Here is a 16,575-nt window from a genome sequence, read left to right as displayed (position 1 = left end):
AAAACTAAAACAAACCAAACTACTTATTGATGATTAACATCAGCTAATTTTCCAAAATGTTAAATAACAACAAAGTTGTTCTGATCTATAAACCTTTAATAAACGTTTTATTAACCATTAATGCAGTAGTTACATCTGACTAGCCCTTTGTTAGGTAAGCTTTATGATAAATAATCAAAAAGACCCAGACAAATAGAAAAATGTAACCTTTACTTATTTACAGATTGTACAGAGGTACTGAGTGACAAGGTAGTATTTACAACACAACTAGTAGCTTAAAAACCCCTGAACTCATACACAAGTGAGATACACAGCAAGGAGACCCAGAGGACTACACACCGAAGCACAGCTGCCACCCATTACTGTATGAATGTGTGTACACCTGGGCCAAACTAAGATCTGTGCTGAGCCTGGGAACATTTTCCACATGTTCCTCGATGGTGGCCGACGTTGTGCAGAAGCCGTGGAGCGTAACCACCCAGGGCTCCAGGTCAGATGCGATGCATTGAGCAGGGTTGAGGGGAATGTTGGTACATGTAGCCCAGTAGATCTAACTCAGGGAGAACTCAGGTGTTGCAGCAAAATAGGTACCACCAGAAACACGAGCACATCATGCAATAAATAAAAATAAAACATTTTAAATAAAAATAAAAAATCAACTAAAGTTGGTGTAAAAATATCTGTGAATGTGGACATACAAAACTCATTCTACATGATCCCTTAACCACAACAGGACAGACGCAACATGTGTGTGTTTGTGTGTGTGAGACAGTATTTGTATAACACGAGTAAGAGGCCAGGCCAAATGATATGTGTGGGACGAGGGGGAGTACACAAAAGTACACACACACACACACACACACACACACGCACGCACACAAACACACAAATACATACACACCACGAACAACCTCTAAATACAAATATCATCCTCTGTCTTATATAAATGCCTGCACAGTGTAAAACACACACACACACACACACACACACACACGCACACACACTCAGAGGTGAAACAGCACAGGCTCGTAGTGGAAAAGAACCATGTGGGTGGGAGGGGGCTTGTATAAACCACACAGGCTGGACTATCATTATTCATTGAGCGTGACTCAGATGAGAGACCCAGCTACGTGTAGGTAGTTAACTGGTTAGCTAACCAGGAGAGCTAACTAATTTGTTAACCCAGCAGTGTGAGGACTGTACAGTGACGTCTCAACCACAACCAGCACACCAGAGGGGGAAAATAAAAAAAATAAAAAAAAGAAATCACACAAGAATCTAAAAACATGCCAGTCTTTTTTTAAAGAAGTAGAATAAAAAGCCACTTCGTTATTTGAAATGAATTCAACACTTAATACCATTCAAATCAAACAAATGAAATCAGTTTCTAACATTTAAAACAAAGATTTCTCTGTACAGAAGTATAATATTGCAACCTGATATTGTGCATATAACTCACACACAGATAGAGGGGCAGCGTTCAGCACTTTTAAAATTTTAAACTGTCCTGCATTCTTTATAGCCAATATATATAGATATATATGTGTGTGTGTGTGTGTGTGTGTGTGTGTGCACGAGTGAGATTAGAGAACAGAAAGAATAGAGACGCTCAGCTAATGGGATATCAAGTCCTTTTTCCATCAAAATCCTTGTGCTCAAAAATCAATGCCCTTACTCAGTAGATTATGGATTTCTACACTCATACACACATTGCCAGCTTGTTGAGTGTGTCTGTGTGTGTATGTGTGAGTGAGTGCTGCCTCTGTAGCGAGTCACTTTGCAAACTCTCTTCGTTGCCACATGACTCTCTCTGCTGACACACAGCGCCGTGTTCTCGCCAACAGAGAGCCATACAAGTACCAGCTACTCTGACGCTCGTCCAGAAGAATGAATTTGATTAAATCTGCAGCGGTGATGCACTCAGCCTCTAAATTCACTATGGAAACATTAAACAGGCCTCGAGTTCTTTTGTTCAATATAGAAAGTTATTAGAAAAAAGTACTGTATCCGGTGCTGAATCGGATGAATCTTACTACTGATATGAGTCCCACCACTGAACTTTATTCTTCTGACGCTTTATAGAAGGAAGCAGGGAAAAGAGCAAAAGACGAAGGAGTAATAAAGAGAATAAACCAAAACTTATGCAGGGAGAAGGAAACAATGCTAGGAGGAGGGATGAGCACAGTAAAAGTTATAAAAAAGAAGAGAAAGATTAAGAGTTGTTGTTGTTGTGTATATTGTTTGATGCGGTAACCATTAGCTTAAAAAATAAATAAATAATAATAAAAAAAATCACAACTCACAATGAAAATTGACACATCTGTGCCCTTAACAGTGCCCTAAAACCCAATGTCAAAGAGAAATAAGAGAAAACACCTATCCAGCGAATGATTGAGAATATTCATATTTTTCAGTATAAAAGTGTTTTTGGTCAAACGTCTGTGTTAGGTGGCAGGGTATAAAATCTACAAAGTGCACAAAGAGAAGCTATCTCATAGCCTCAACACACACACCCACCCTAAACTACTATCCTAGACTACTGCGTATGTGCATGTGTGTGGGTGTATGTGCATATATATATATATATATATATATATCTTTATATATATATGTATATCTCTAGATGTGTGCGTGTGTGTGCATATATGACCCTGTATAGGAGTTTAACTGTAACACAGGGCAGTAGGAAGCATGCAGTATGACCTGAAGGCTAGCTAAGAGGAAGAGGAAGCAAAGATGCTATACTGTATGTCTCTAGATCTAGAAACACAAGAACACACACTCTCATCCTGAGAGGCGTTGACAGGCGGCCATGTTTGGTCCACTTTTTGGAATGTTCAATTATCTGACATCAACAATAACAAACAGTCTATAGTTTTATTCGTTTCACTTCCCCCGAAAAACAGACAGTGTGTGTGTGTTCCAGTGTTTGTACATCTGATACACTTGTCAGACCTGTGTCCTGACCAGCCGCTAGCCTCCCAGTCTATTACGAAGATAGTTTCCATTCAAGTCAAGGATTACTCTAGTGTAGTTTACTACTCTTTAAGCCATGCTGGCAGTGCAGTTTGGAGGCTCAGACAACATACGGGTTGACTGTAGAAATCATAGTGCAACAGGAGAGTCCTGGAGAGGAGGTGGGCAAGTTTAGGTGAAATGTGTGTGTGTGTAATCTCAGGAAGAGAGGGGTTTTCCGTGTCCCCTTCATCTCCAAGAGGCTGGTGACAGGGCGGGACAGGGCGGCTCGTCTTCCAAACACTCCATCGTATCTTCCATCAGACCCCACTGTTGGTGTTAGACTCCATGTTCAGTGTCTCGTCAGACTTATTGTCAGTTTGTGCCTCGTTGCCCACAGCTTGAGGCTAGTACACACACTGACACTCACACACACTCTTTATCTTTTATTGTGCCTCCAGGTGTCCCTGGGGCTCTAACCCTGACCTATACAGGGTGTGATAAAGAAACAATGAATTATTTAGTCAGTATCACCATTAACCTTTTAATCCAGAGTGGACCTTCCTATCTTTCACCTGTTGGTGTGTGTGTGTCTGTGTGTTTTCTGTATATGTGCTTAGAATCAGAGCTGCCTGGTCCGGTCACACACACCTCTTTCTTGCATGCGTGTGTGTTAGCGTGTTTCAGTGAGAGTAAGTGTGTTGTGTGACTCTCACACGTCAGACTCAATGCTGGGCATGCGGCGGTACAGCCGGGGCCGGTTGCTGCCTGCGCTCGAGGCTCGCGGTGCTGTCACATAGCTCATTGGCTGAGAGGCAGCAGGTGGGACCATGTAGGCCACCACAGGGGGCTCTTGCTGAGGGTAGAACACCTGTTGATCAACATGGCCGCCATGCTGGTTGATGTGATGGTTGCCATGGTTACCGAGGGTAAGCGACACCGGCATTCGTTGCTTATAGAGCTCGTGTGCAGAACTTCTCTGTGGCATGCGCGTAACAGATTGGGAGGCAGGATCTCGTTGTGCCGTGCCAGGGGCCGACTGGAGGAATGGGTTGTGAGAGGGCCGATCGGGCAAGAGGCTCTTCGACCGCCGGGGGAGGGGCATTGGGGTGTCCAGACTGTGGTGGTGGGAGGGTGATGGAGAGGGGGGGCTGCGGCTGCTGAACGGACGATCAGAGCGCATTGTGAGAACATTAGCATAGGCCCCCTCATCCAGGGTCAGCTCCCTATCTCTGTCAGGCAGACTCAGCCCCCGCAGATGAGCATGTGGCTGCGACTGCAGCTCAGGAATGCCGTCCGGAAGCACATTTTCATAGGAGTGCTGGCGACTCAGCTGGAGGTGCTGGGTCGATGAGGAGGTGGGGAGAGGAGACGGAGATGGAGAGGAGGGCTCAAAGTGGCTGACGAGGCCGTCTCCTTCGCCCACCATGCCCAGCTCGCTCTGAGGATGGTAGTGTGTAAACATGTCCCCACTGTGTGGGTGAGTGTGTGTGTGGGAGTAGTGTGAGTGGAGGTGGTCTTCGCTGATGTCGTACAGGTTTCCCAGGTGGGCGCAGGCATCACAGCGAGCCTGCGGAGAGCGAACAGTATACAGGCCAGAGTAACCACTCAGTTTGGTCAGACAGGAGCGACAGTGCCCGGGCCTGGGGCCTTGTGATCCCTGACCGGGAGCATCGAATGAACCTCCAGACTTGTCCTTCACACTGGAGGAAGAGAGGATGACAAGGATTACACAGACACACACACAAAACAAGAGAAGATGTTGCACAATGGAATTAGTTGCTTTTGTGTTTTGTGCAGAGCACGATACCTGCTGTGTGTGTAGGTGCTGTATTTCTTGTCCTTCAGGGAGTGTAAGTCCGCCTCAGCACTGTGACTGTGATGCAGCAGACTGGCACTCAGCTGCAAAATGGGTGCGTCCGCCTGGTGTGAGTGTGTGTGAGTGTGTGAATATGTGCTGTCAGGTGGAAACAGGTCAGGGGGGTAACTGTGGTCGTCACCTCCTCCCTGGCTGTCTCGTTGGTAGGGGGGAGCTGACTGGAGACTGGCCTGGTCTGAGTCAATCGAGTAGATCTTGGACCCTCCACCCCCACCTCCTCCACCCCTCTTCCTCAGCTGATTGATAGGCTTAAATCCACCTCTTGCTGCCATGGAGTCAGAATCTTTGTGTGATGGCGGCCGGCTGGAGCACTCCGATATGTCAGAGTGTGGCGGCTCTTCAGGCAGGTAGCGCTGGCTCTTCATTTGTGGAGGTCCTGGTCCAGATGCTGAGGCGGGGTTTGGGCCTGGCGATATAACAGTAGGCTGGGTCTTCAGTGTCTCCACACTTTTCTTCCACAGGGCTCGAGGTTTTGAAGCAGAGCAGGCCGGCCCAGTGAGGCGGGTCTTACCGTTATCATTGGTGATGGACAGCTGGGGCTTGTTGGGGCTGGTCTGGTGAGGGGCTTTTTGTTGCCCAGGAAATGGCGCAGCATTGTTAAGGAGGTTTTTGTGTCGCCCGGACAATGACAGGAAACCCTGTGGACCAGCAGCGTTGCTATAGAGACCAGGACCCTTTGGAGGCAGACTATGGAGTGAGTTACCTAGGAGACAAGGAGAGATGCACCTCAGACAGCAGATACAATAGATGGATGTTTGGATGGATGCTCAGCCTGCAAGCTGATACAGTATCTACTGCCCTGGAGCGCTGTGGACAGCAACTAATGTGTTTCTAATCATGACGCGAGCCTGTCCGTGACACTCAATTTGATTACTGTATGGAGTCCAGGACAAGGTGAAGGGAGTCACCTTCACTTATGCATAACGCTGACTGTACAGAAAAGACACAATAACCTCTGTACGTGAAAGCAATGTTATCACAGGCGCCACGTTTACCTGTTCTGTGCACATAAAATACAGTTTGGAAATGTATTATAAATTTATTATGACAATTTATTTCATTTTAGGCTATTCAAGCTATTCAGAATATATACATTATGGTGGACAGTACCTTTCCCTGACATCATATCTAGGATACTAGGCTGCAGGAGGACAGTTGCGTTGCGTTTGGGAGAGGACAGAGCGATGGACTTGGCAGACTTGAGCAGGTGCAACATGTTGGCTTGAGGACTGAAGTCCAGCTCTGGAGTCTTCTTCTTCATATCTATATGAACACCATGGATACAGCTCCATATACCCTGAGAGGAGGAGTGGATGTGAGATGACAACAGAGGAGAGCAGAGGACAGGTTACTAACTTCATCAAATAAAAAAGGTTCAAGCTTGCAATATCCTTGCACGGTTCATTAGGAGCCACCTCTGCATCCTTTCTCCAGTGCGTTTTCTGCAAACTTTAACCTCATTTTGTTTTGTAGCGTAGCTAGAAGAGATAATCACCACTTTTTAAGATGAACCGCTGCAGAGGCACCTAGAAAATTAAATTTAGGTGATGATGTCACTGGAGGGGGCCTTTGAGTGCAAGGAGATGTTCTTCCTACATCCACTTAACCTCCAGCATCGCTGCTTTAACGTCATGCACACACCGAGAGACACATGCACACCCACAGACACACATCGCACTCTTTTTGTAAAACACTTAATGTGTGAAATGCTGCTCGTCTGGAATAAAAGCCCTGCCTAACAGAGAGACATATGAATAATGAAAGAATGGTCTGTCTGGGTGTGCCCATTTGTGTTTGGTGTGTGTGCACGTAGGTTTGAGTGTGTGTGTGCCCATTTGTCTGCATGTGTGGTCAAGCTTGTCCCTCAGCTCACTGCACCTGCATATGTGTAACCATTTTTAACTTTGTCCGACCAGACTTGTGTATGTGCATGTGTGGGTGAGACAGAGCGAGAGAGAGAGCGAGAGAGCTTTGTGTGTATGCATATGTATGTGCGTCGACATTCTCATCCTCATTCCTCTATCCTACAGTCCATATGTGCAGCACTAAATGCATCTCTGCCTTAGCTGGGCTATATAATCACACTATCCCTCTTTAGTCTCTTACATACATACATGCACACATTGCCTCTACAATGCATCTTAGCACTAACTGCTGTGTGTGCTTACACATACTGTATATAAAGATGTCCACACATTTTCTTTTGATGGTGACAACTGTGTGGGTTTAAGAAACTGAAAAATCAGCTGCATTGTTTGAAATGCAATTTTTACACACACGACAGCAAGAGTAATCATTTTTTAATTTACTGTGTGATCTTTGAATTTGACACTAGAAAGACTCACAATTTTTTCCAGTTATTGTGCTGCTTTGGTATAGAACTACACTGAAGTAATTTGTAAATATAATTACATTTCATTTCTCTTGATGGTTCCTTGTGTGTTTATCCCACTCTTTCTATTCATTCCATCCCTTTTTTTAGAGCAGTCTGTAAGTCGACTTCACTGTTTAAACATAAATAACATAACAATAAACTCCCATCCCACGTCCCGATGTTTAGATTGCAACAACCAGCGCTTTCTTACTCCCTGAATCAATGCTAGGCATCAGTTGGTGCACTCTTGAGGATGGTGTTTGATTGTTAAGCTGAATTCAGCACTGCAAATTCTAGCAGCAGCATTATAAAGTAAGTGGAGGGGGTACCCAAAACAGGAACTATGAACATCCCTGAGGCAGTGGAAAAGGGTAATTAGAAATGTTTTCTCACCCTGCTTATAGTGAAGAGCAGACCTGGCCTCCCAGAGCAGACGCCAGTGAAGCAGTATCTCAGCCTCCAATAAAAAAGGTGCTCAGAAATGAAGGTGAGGATGGAGAGGCCCATAGCTGTGGCCAGCATGTAGAAGACCCCTGCCATGTTGTCCACATCCAGCTGGCTGGACATTACTTCATTCTTCTCATTGTGGCAGATCCCAGTCAGCCACTGGGCCTCCAGCTCCTCCATCTCACCTGTTGGAAAGGGAGAGAAAAGGCAAAGTGAAAGCTTAATGGGGCAGCAGAAGGTAGGGGTGAGGAACGAGGTAAAGACCGAGACCAAGAAAGAGAAAGAAAAAGAGGGAGAGAGGGGGATGGGCAGTAGAGATTGTATGAGAACTGTGGTATAAACAATGGCATATCATTACAGGGAAAGATGAAGAGGAGAAGAGAGGAGGGGAGAGAGGTGAAGTGGTAAATAGATCGTAATGGAAAGGAGACAGGAGGTGGAGTGAAAACGGGTTGTAGAAGGAGGGGGAAAAATTGATAGTGATGGAGTGATAAGGAAAGATGGGAAGGATTATTACCAGAGCGAGTGTGTTTGTGTGTCTGAGAGGGTGTGTGCGTGTGTGTCTGAGAGGATGGGTGTGTGTGTGTGTGTGTAGTTGAGCACGGGGGTGTTTGCCCTGAATAAAAAGGCCCGGTGAGAAGCGAAGCGCTTTAGTGGTTTCAGCAGTTTGATTTCTGTCTGGCTCATTCTCTTTCTTCCATTCGCACCATCTCACAGCTTATTATACAGAACAATCTGGAGGAGTAAACACAACAGGACATGGTGGGCACGCACGCAGGCACATTTCTGTATGGCAGTCAGTGTGGGGACACTTAATATTACTGCCTTACCCTAACCTTGACCATCACAGCTAACTGCCTCACCTTAAACTTTACCCTAAACAAAACCAAAACCTAGTCTTAACACTCCTCTCATTGTGAAGATCACAAAAATGTCCTCAGTACAATGGTTACACACACACACACACACACACACATACAGTAATGATGATGAAATGGTGTGTTAAGACTAGCCCACGAGAGAGAGAATTTTGGGAGAGGAGGAGGAGGGATGAAAAGTGGTACAACTGTAATGGCACGAAAGTCCTGCAACAAGTTAGAAACGTCCACTTCAATGCAGTTTAACTAAGATGGTGCAGAAAGTTTGCGTGCGAGTGCCTCACCATCTCCTATAATGCTCAGTATGGCCAGATCAACCAGTCGTTTCCAGTAGGATCCTTTCTGCAGGGCGATACCATAACCTGTGGTGGCAAAAATGTAACCACTGCCTATGGTCACCAGTTTACAGCCATCATCTCTGCCGGCCATGTAGTTAAGCACTGCAGCATCGTAGATGAAAGCATCCAGTTTTCTGTAAGAGAAACATACATCCTGGATTTACAATCAAAAAGACGTTTCAACAAGTAATGCTGATATTAAAGATCAAAGAAAAGGATTAAAGACTGTCATTTTTAAATCTAAGTCAGCATCAATTAAAATTTGTGTTGGTTCCATGTTTTGTGGAACAGCTGATGGTAGCAGAGGGCTGTGTAAAATTTGAACCATCCAGCTTCAGGATTGAAAACCACAACGTTACTGAACTTCACAATGAACATACTCTGTAGCGACAGCAAAACAGATCCTGTTCCTCAGATCCACAAACAAACCACTTGGATTACTCACAGTGCTCCGGCTTCTTGAAGCTGGATTTTTTCATGCTAATCAGATTTGGACTCAGGCTGTGACAGGAAGTACTCCCCAGTGTATACGCTGGTAAATATTCAGGCTCACAAGGATGTCTTTGTTTGGGCAGAGATATTCTCTTTTAGGTTTTGTCTTTATTCTGACATGACAAGGTAAATTCAAAATGATGGGCTGATGCATCAATGTGGTAACTATATGGGCGTGACACATCAACGAGCAGGACCTCACACTCAGCCTATATAACCTATATAACAATCGAGCCTTGCCTCAACCTAATTATGAGGAAAATGGTTTTATATAACTCAGCTCACTAGAGTTGTAATAAACCCCCGCGGGGCCTTCCATGTTAGATATGTATGCATAAATATGAATTAAACTGTTCACCAAAGGGCATATAATAACTGAATATACAGAGTATCTGTTGTTGCAATAGTTTGGATTTTGTTTCAGTACAGAAAAGTTCAGGATAATATTTGTTAACTTAAGTGTACACACAGTGTGTTTGAAAAAAATACATGTTAGAGCCTATAATTTAACTGAAATGTAAACCATCACCTCAGTGTTCACATTTTTTCCTGTATAAACAATATTGTTTGCCTAAGAATTCAATTAAACACTGCTGATTCTGCTGAACATGTTCATTATATAATTTTGAAGGGGTATAAACAAAGTTTAATATATGAAACATGAGAAACAAACCTTATCTATTTGATATGCAGTATCAATAAAGTAATTGCAGGAAGGGAAAAGCAAAAAGTTAAATTATGTTTGGAGAAAATACCCCAAAGATCAAAGCATACAAAACTAATGAACAAGTAAAAACAGTGCAGCCATCCTTCCATTAGTGTGTGTTTAGGAGAGAGAATAAAGGTAGCAAACTCCAAAACAAATTACACTCTCCCTGTTTTGGCAGTTCACTCCTTCCAGCAGCAACAAGACTCTATAATGAGCACTTGGAGACAGGGTCTGCATTTTACCGCCGGTGACAGAAACACTCAGCACAGTTACTGCAGCATTTTAGCATGAGCTAGTCCTGCTAGGCACCTTGGGGTCTGGTCTCTGTGTGATGCAGTGTCTTTTTTTGTTTGTTTTCACATGTTCTTAAGCATACATGCTGTCTCCAAACAGAATTACCCTCTCAGGTATAATAAATCTCAACTTGATGTGAGTTGGCTTGACAAGTTTAAAGTACCCAGTCTTGAGGCTGATCAGCGCATCCTGGACGCCGTTTTGATGGTATTTGGTCATGTACTGATGCATATCTGGATAGTTCTTCCTAATGTTGCGCTCGGTGCTGCCGTTAGGAACTGTCCCAAAGCGAAATGGAGGGGAATAGGAGTATGGACTCTGAAACTGCAGGGAGAGAAATAAGGAAAGAAAAGAGAGATGCATTATTTAAAGAAGAAAGTGACTGGAGGAGACAAGAGCACAAAAAGAAAGAATAAAAACAAAGAGGCTCAAAGGCAAAGAGAAGGAAGGAGAGACAGGGAGAAGAAAAGAGTCAAAAGAGGGGGAGCCAGGGAGAGGGTGTAAAAGTGCGAACATGAATGAGAGACACACACAGGGAGGGGACATGAGGAAGAGTGGCGAGTGACAAGAAGAGACAGAGGAGAAAGGAGCAGGCAGAGACAGTGGACTGGACTCATCAGTCATCATCATTGTGTGTCCAGTCTAGCGTAAGACTGGCTGGGGTTCTGCTGACACTGCCAGCCCCTGCAAACTACACACACACACACACATCTTTGATCTGTGCAGCCTGCGTTTGTGTGAGTGTGTGTGTGTGTGTGTGTGTGTGCCTGTAGGTCTGCTGTGCTGGCAGTGTTAGTGTGGTGACAGCTACGGCCAAAGGGTTTGAGCTGTTGAAGCCCAAGGGCGGTCCCTGGAGAGTTCTGTCTGGCCGCAGGGCTGGCATCCATTACAAGAGCAACCCTGACTGAATGTGCTTAGTTTCTTGTGTGTGTGTGTGTGTCCATGTGTGTGTGTGTGTCCATGTGTGTGTAATCCCACCTTCTTGTCAGACAGTCCAGTCACTTGGTCCACAAACTCTTCCTGAATCATGAAGGCAGCCAGGTTGGCAGTGTAGGAGGCCAGGAAGATGACGGCAAAGAAGGCCCACACTGACACGATGAACTTACTGGTGGTACCCTTCGGGTTCTGCACAGGCACAGAGTTGTTGAACACAAGACCCCACAGCAGCCATATGGCTTTACCGATGGTGAATGATGGACCGTGTGGTTCTGTAAGAGAGAGGGCAGAAGAAGAAATAAAAACAGAGAAAGAAGATAAGATGCCAGATAAAGCACAATTAAACTAATTGGGGAATAAACAGCAAATCGTGAAATAATGTGCTGCAACGGGCATTATACTGTAATATACAGTTTATCACAGGGGTTCTTTTCAAATCATTATACATATTTGTTCTAACAAAAACAAAAATCTAATTGACAACATTTTGTTTCAGGGCATCGTGTTTCCTTAATTTGATGTATTTGTTATTAAGCTGCTGCAGTAATATGCAGCTGGGGGGAGAGAAAGGCTGTTAACAGTGGGGTGACAATGTGAAAGTGTGACAGAATAATTGGACATAAATCTTATTTATACCTACAACTCACGAACTGCATGATCAATAGGTGAAGGCAGAACTTCTGTTGCCTAAATAGATCAAAATTTTCTAAAGTCATACACAGACAAACGTACCGGTGGTACCCTTTGGGTTCTGCACAGGCACAGAAACGAAATAAATACAAAACTGAGAGATGCACAGTGGATGTGCTGTTGTTCAATTAGAGAAATAAAAAACAAAAGGAAACTAACAAAGAAGACACATTTGTCAACATGGAGCAGCACTACAGACTGACATGAACCTGGATTCAACAATGTTTTGACTTAGTCAGAAGTGATTGCAGCTGCACATTTCACTACTGAAGAAATAGTTTGACCTCTCATGAAAATTAGATTAAAACCATGAAATCACTATATAAATATTAGGCAATCTGTAGCTGGTTAGCTGAAAATAGTGGAAACAGCTAGCTAGACTGGCTTTTTATCTGGCAACAAGACTCTTATGTTTGCATGGCTTGAACAAACTAAACAAAAAGTGAGCTTTGGATTTGATGGTAGGCAAACTTCCCCAGTTTCAAGCTAAACTAATCGTCAGACGAAATAAAACCAAGTACCGTTATAATTACTTTTCTTCTGAAAGGTGAAATTGTTTGTAAAATAAATTGTTTCACATTTTTGCCACTTGTTCATTAAGTGAGTAAGAAAAAGAGCAAACTAAACACATTATTTTGATTTATTGAACTGTGTTTAGAAGTGCTGAAAGAAAAATCTAAGGAAACCACATTCACTTTCTACACCTGCTTTGACCTCTGGCTCATTTAAATATAAAATTACTGTAAGATGTAATTTTCTGTGAACACAACATTAATCTCATAATGTTTTGGATTACAATGTTAGCGGCTAGCTTTAGGAGAGAGAATTATTAATGCTCTGTAACACAACTGTCTGAAGTCAGAGTAATAATAGGTCACTTCTTGTGCTTTAGGGGAAGCTTAGATCCATGTTTCTTGCTCTGAGGAAAAACGATTGGTGTGATAGTCGTGATGGTGTGTGTGTAAGCCTACCTTTGCCTTGGGCCAAGTTGCGGTTGAAGCCCAGCGGACTGACAAACTCAAAGAGGAAGACGGCGATGGCTGTGACAATGAGCAGCATCACAAACATCATCACCCAAACTGATGCACTGAAGGGCTCTGAGAGGAAGGAGAGAGAGGGAGAGGTAAAGAGAAGTCAAGCACAGGAGACAGACACAGCGTGGAGGAGCAGGATATGCATGAAAAGTGAGGGATGGAAAGGGAAAGGGGAGATTAGGTGAAATAAAGAAGAAGAAAGGACAACAGGGACAAGGGGGAGATAAAGTGAGGAAAATATGATAGAGAAGACACAGAGAGGGGAGAAAGGGAGACAGACAGAATGACGAGGAGGGAGAGGAGAGGTGGAGAGAGGGAGTTAGTCACAGAGAGTTTGATGGAGCACATTTCCATATTTCTCATTATTCCCTTGGATCAGAGCTGTGAGAGGGAGAGGCCTGAGGTGGGGGGATGGTTGGGGAAAAAGGGAGATAGAAGGAAAGAGAGAGAAGGAGACAGAGCGGGAGAGCGAGAGGAATCAAACTCTGAGGGATCTGATGTGCCCGGCTCTGGGCATGTGCATGTGATCCGTTTGTGTGTGATCTGTGCATATGAGTGTGAGTCTGCATGTGTTTGGTGTGTAGCAGGGCAGGAGTTCAGAGAGCGGGATGGGTGCCAGGGATGCTGAACCCAGACAAATTGTGCATGTGTGTGTGTCTCACTGTATGTGTAAGTATGTGACTGCCAGGGTTAGCCAACCCTGAGAGATTGTGCGCTGAGGTGCCTCTAATATGAGTGCGAGAGATACTGAACCATCACTGATACCCTGGCCCAGGCTCAACACACACACTAACACACACTATACAATAAGCTTTTACATAAACACACACACACACACTCAAACCATTCACCCCTTAACACACTTACGGCCAAAGCATATTCGTTTTCCACACATCCTTGATTCAATACACAAATGTCCTGATACATTTATGTAGTCTTTCACACACTTTTTCTTGTACTGACACATGGCTTGATAAACAGAGACCAACGCACGCATGGTCCAATATATTCTCTCACTCTCCGCTTCGCTCCAATGACAATACAAGACATTAGGCAAGCACAGAAGTGTGCTTCAGATTCTAGTCATCTAAAAAAGTGGAGGAAACTAGGAGGAGGAGAGGAAGGAGACAAGAGGAGAGGAGAGGAGAGGAGAGGAGAGGAGAGGAGAGGAGAGGAGAGGAGAGGAGAGGAGAAGAGGCGAGTATCTAGGATGCTTTGTCTGAGCTGACTTAAAAAAAAAAAAAAAAAAAAAAAAACAGCTGGCACGCTCCACTTCCTCTGCTCTGGTAGAAATATTAATGTGCTTAGGGTGTTGAGGCCCAGATAAAGTCAGAGTACAAGTAGAATTTGGCCAGCATGTACTGTTTGAATAAAATATTCCATTTTATGTGCAGGATTTTACCAACGTGTAAGCACCTCCCTTTTTGCTGCCCCCAGTGGTCACTGGGGGACAGACGAAGAAGAGGATGAAGAAAAGAAAAGAAGGAAATTTATGGTTGAGGAAGAAGGATAGATTTACCGAGGAAGGCAGAAGGAGAGACAGTCCCATTGCTACGAGACACCATCACACTGATACCAGTCTCCACAAAGGGCACGGAGAAGTCAATGACCTCTGACCTCTCCTCATTTATGGTCAATGAACCGACCGCCATCGCTGCCTTCTTGTATACCACCTGGGAAACGGGGAGAACAATAATCACATTGAATGCATGACTCACAACCTGCACCGACAAAAATAAATATAGTGCGCTCTGTAAATATTTGGACAACATCATACAATTTGTCTTTCATATGTTCCTTCTTTTTATTTTGGATGTGAAATATCACAGTGACTGAGGGCATAAGCGCAGAATGTCAGCTATAGTTGGAGGGCATTTTCAACCATGTTAGATGAAAAGTAAAAATACAGCTGTCTTTTTCATAGTGCCACCATTTCTGGGTGTCTGAATGTATTCTGACAGATGGAGATTTTGCTCAAAAGCTGTCACTTTTAGTAGGCAGTAAAATGTTAAGTTTGTTCAGATATAATTGTCTAAAGGTTTCTAGCAGTCTGCTCCCATAAACATTACTACAATCTATGGATCCAATTGTCAGGTTCAGTTTTCAGAAATTTCAAACTTCAGTTATAACCTTTAAGGAATTAACTGTGACTGCACTTAGTTTTAAGTAAATCTGTGAGTGAGTAAATAATGTCCAGAAAGATAAACGATAACCATTAAATAAGCCTCGAGGTGTCCGGCTCCTGTTGGAGAGTCTTAATCTGTACTTACAAGCGCAAATACGAAACACTATCTATACTACTATATAAAAGTGTGACTTAATGATTACAAATGAGCTTTTATTGGTGTCTCACGAGTTACTTGGGGTTTGGTGGTGAGACCACAGTTTACAGTTTTATCAAAAATGGCATCTCTGAAATTTAAGTCTGGCAATGTTCTGCATTTTTCTTACTGTCAACAAATCCCATGAAAAGACTAAAACCAACATTGAACTGATTTAACTATAAAGTATTCAGTAGAGCACCAAATGACAACTTTCATAAAACAGTTGTCAACAGAAGCATTATTTACTCCTTTTGACAGAATGTTTGTGTAAAGCTGCAGTGTTCATGAAAACTGTATAAGAGGATCAATGCCACTCTCCCATCTATTCATTAAATATGAAGCTAGAGCCAGTTTGCTTAGCTTAGCATAAGGCCCGAAGCTATAGCTAGAAGACAAGGAGTTATCATTGATCTTTAGAGGTTCTTGTGGGAGGATTTTTGTACAACTGAACAGAGTCAGGAACGGTTTTTCCCTATTTTCAGTCCCTATGCTTAAGTAAGCTTAGCAGCTGCTGGCAGCGGCTTTGCAGTTGCTGCACAGACGTGAGAGTGGTATCCATAATCTCATTTAACTCTGCAAGAGAGCGAATTATAATTGTTACAGAGTGACAGACAGGTATGTAGTACCTCTCCAACCATGCCATTCCACACATTGTTGATCTTCTTTCCGTGTTTTCCATTTGTGACCAGGTAGAGGTCATAAGTAAACTTCACATTCCTTGCTATCTTCTTCAGAATGTCAATGCAGAAACCCTTGCAGCACTGCTTGATGTAGGCGCCTCCTGTGGTGCTGTTACTGCAACACACAAACACACAATTAGGTCATATTTTTATATATCAGAGGACAGTTCAGTGTTATATGTAGCGTGTGAGTGTAACTGTACGCCTCCTGCCTGCTCACTCCACATCTGGTGGTTCCATCAAGCTGTAAAACTAAAATTATGACGGTGCAGACTAACCATAAATACTGCTGAAGGGCAGAGAGAGCCTGTACAGTGTGTGTGAATGCATGTGTGTTTCCCTTAGTGCCAGCTAACCAAACCAGATGAAAACACAGGGGTACTGAGCAGATGCTGCCGGGCTTTAAATAGAGCTGGGCTCTGCAGAACAACCAGCCCACATGATTAAAATATCAGCTGTCCTTCCCTTGTCTCTCTCTTCATTCCTCTACTCTGTCCTCTTGTGTGTGAGGAGGTACGTCTCCAAACCTCACCTACGTATACCTA

General features: G+C 43.7%; 1 protein-coding gene across 1 annotated transcript in view; it reads right to left on the bottom strand.

The window, feature by feature from the left end:
• Positions 1–233: 233 nt before the first annotated feature.
• The window catches only part of grin2ab (glutamate receptor, ionotropic, N-methyl D-aspartate 2A, b), an 81,114-nt gene continuing 64,772 nt past the window's right edge, over positions 234–16,575 (bottom strand). The window contains exons 11-20 of the mRNA XM_026359128.1: positions 15,977–16,145; positions 14,546–14,699; positions 12,964–13,089; positions 11,345–11,574; positions 10,530–10,690; positions 8,818–9,005; positions 7,602–7,840; positions 5,945–6,131; positions 4,766–5,537; positions 234–4,658 (exon numbers count right to left, since the gene is read on the bottom strand). Coding sequence (XP_026214913.1) covers positions 3,668–4,658; positions 4,766–5,537; positions 5,945–6,131; positions 7,602–7,840; positions 8,818–9,005; positions 10,530–10,690; positions 11,345–11,574; positions 12,964–13,089; positions 14,546–14,699; positions 15,977–16,145 — 3,217 coding nt within the window. The 3' untranslated portion in view covers positions 234–3,667. The remainder of the gene's footprint in view (positions 4,659–4,765; positions 5,538–5,944; positions 6,132–7,601; positions 7,841–8,817; positions 9,006–10,529; positions 10,691–11,344; positions 11,575–12,963; positions 13,090–14,545; positions 14,700–15,976; positions 16,146–16,575) is intronic.

This window comes from Anabas testudineus, chromosome 1, assembly GCF_900324465.2.
Source record: "Anabas testudineus chromosome 1, fAnaTes1.2, whole genome shotgun sequence".
Taxonomy (NCBI): Eukaryota; Metazoa; Chordata; class Actinopteri; order Anabantiformes; family Anabantidae; genus Anabas; species Anabas testudineus.
This window is presented reverse-complemented; position numbering and strand designations above follow the sequence as displayed.